This window comes from Montipora capricornis, chromosome 14 (genome assembly GCF_036669925.1).
Source record: "Montipora capricornis isolate CH-2021 chromosome 14, ASM3666992v2, whole genome shotgun sequence".
Classification (NCBI taxonomy): domain Eukaryota; kingdom Metazoa; phylum Cnidaria; class Anthozoa; order Scleractinia; family Acroporidae; genus Montipora; species Montipora capricornis.
Window position 1 is genome coordinate 12711762 of NC_090896.1, and position 2304 is coordinate 12714065.

At 39.5% G+C, this 2304-nt stretch overlaps 1 protein-coding gene across 1 annotated transcript in view; it reads left to right on the forward strand.

The window, feature by feature from the left end:
- Positions 1-75, forward strand: part of LOC138031429 (uncharacterized) — a 996-nt gene extending 921 nt beyond the window's left edge. The window contains exon 1 of the mRNA XM_068879124.1: positions 1-75. This exon is cut by the window's left edge and continues 921 nt beyond it. Coding sequence (XP_068735225.1) covers positions 1-75 — 75 coding nt within the window.
- Positions 76-2304: the final 2229 nt, after the last annotated feature.

The window sequence follows — 2304 nt, forward strand, 5'->3', positions numbered from 1 at the left end:
GTAAAGGTCAACGTGAAATCTGCTATTCTGGAGCGTCCCGTGGACAAACTCGTATTGTTAGTAGAAGGAAAATAGTTTGAATGACTACCGAATGAGTTTCAGAGACTTTGCGCTAGATTATTAACTTGTAGTCAGTTTCAGAATTCCTATCGCAATTTAGTTGCCCATATTTTGTTTGACTATTTTTTCGCTCAGATCTTAGCATTAGCATTAGCGTTAGCATTAGTATAAGTGCTTTGTTGGCAGTTCACACTTAGGGACCAGAAGATGTAAGATCTTAGCATGTTTTCTTTATTGTTGTTCTGTTTGTGTCAAATTAGTTTGTTTCTCCGCCCCATTAGCTTTTTCGTAGCCTGCTCGTTAGTGTGTCTTGTTTCCCTTTTTTGTTTAAAGTTTTCGCACATTCGTTTCTTTTGCTTGCCATTTACACCTTCACTTTTCTCGTTTTGCATAATTTAGTTTCTTCGTATATAAACCTATGTTTTTTGCCATTTTGGTTCTTCTTTGCTCGGTAATCGAAGTCGCACTACGCGCAGTTAGCTCTTAGAGGGTCTGGGGAGAGCAATGGCGGACAGAAGTGCAAGTTTTTGCTCTTGCAATTTTAGCTTTTTTATCATAGTCCTTTTCTTAGTAACAAGCCATACTGGTCTTAGATCGACTGTGAAAGTGAAAGAACTGCAGGCATGGGGTCACTATCATCAGGCATCTGGTCAAAACGTGGAAAATCTACAGTCTCTACCTTACGATCACGATGAATGGCGCCGCCATCTTGGATCGCTTCCTCGAGTGAAGTGCTACCTAAGCACACGGATCAACTATTACGCGAATTCATCGGCTACGTTTCAACTATCAATATTATTATTATTAAGTGGCGACATTAATCCCAATCCTGGTCCTACTTCTTCGGACTCAAACAAGTGTTCATCGTGTTGCCGAACAGTAGCCAGAAATCATAGAGCATTGGTGTGCAGCACATGTAAGTTGAAGTATCACATTAAATGTGAAAATGTACCTCCACGTATTTACAAGGAGCTCCTAAACGCTACAAATATTGTTTGGTCATGTACTAGATGCCACGAATCCCTGTCAGAAACGCAACAACCTGTTCTGCAAGCAACCCAGCCGAACAGAACCGAAAGTACCCAACAAGATTGTCACTTTTCAGAACTAAATATGAGGATATCATGTAATAAATCTTATTTGAAAGTCGCGCATATCAACGTGAATGGTCTATTGACAACAACGAAATTTCAGGAGGTCCAGTTGTTATTAGAAAAGGTGAAATTTGATGTGCTGGGTATTACAGAAAGCAAGCTCACGAGCAAAATTCGGGATGAAGATATCATGATTCCGGGGTATAAATTGTTTCGAAAGGACAGACCAGTGGAGGATGGAGGAGGAGGCTGTGTGCTATACTATGCCGAAAGTTTAGATATTGTTTTGATTCAAAATTGCTTCCCTGCAAATCTAAATACACTGGAGGCAATATGGGCTGAGCTAAAATTCCACTCACAAAATCTGGCATTGTCAATTATGTATAGACCTCTGAAAGACACAAATGGAAAGGCAACTTGACTGTATTTGCAAGAAAAAGAAAAACATCCTTATTATGGGTGACTTTAATGCAAATGTGTTAATATGTAACACGAGACATGAGGCCGTCGCTAAAGCAAATGACTCTGATCAAGGAAGAAAGCTCAAAAATGTGCTGAGAAAGTTTTCATTGACAAATGTCATCAAAGAACCAAGAAGGATTACGGAAACCACAAAGACATTAATTGACCTCTCAATCATAAGTGACAAAACCAAAGTTGTTAAGGCAGGGGTATTTGACACTTGTATTGCAGATCACAGATTGATATACACAGTATTGAAATTATCTAAAACAAGAGTTCCACCAGTAATGAGGTCAGTAATCGACTGGAAAAACTGCAATCAAGACACCTTCAGACAACAAGTGGCCTTTATTCCATGGCATGCCTGCAATGTCTTTGGTGATATTGATGACAACTACTGGATGGCAAATGCTCTGTATCAAGACATTAAATTAGAATTTTTACCTGAAAGAAAGGCAAAGGTCCGCTCCAAGTCTCTACCCTGGATGAATGGTAGTATAAGAAAACTCATGAACCAAAGGTATCTACAACTATTGAAAGCACAGAGGACAGGAAGCTTGGAGGATAGGGTAAAGTACAAAGAACTGAGATATAAGGTAATCAAAGCTCTCAGAAGTGCTGAGGCAGAGTATTGGACAAATATGCTAAACACCACAAGTAAAGGATCCGGGGACTTTTGGAAGATTAT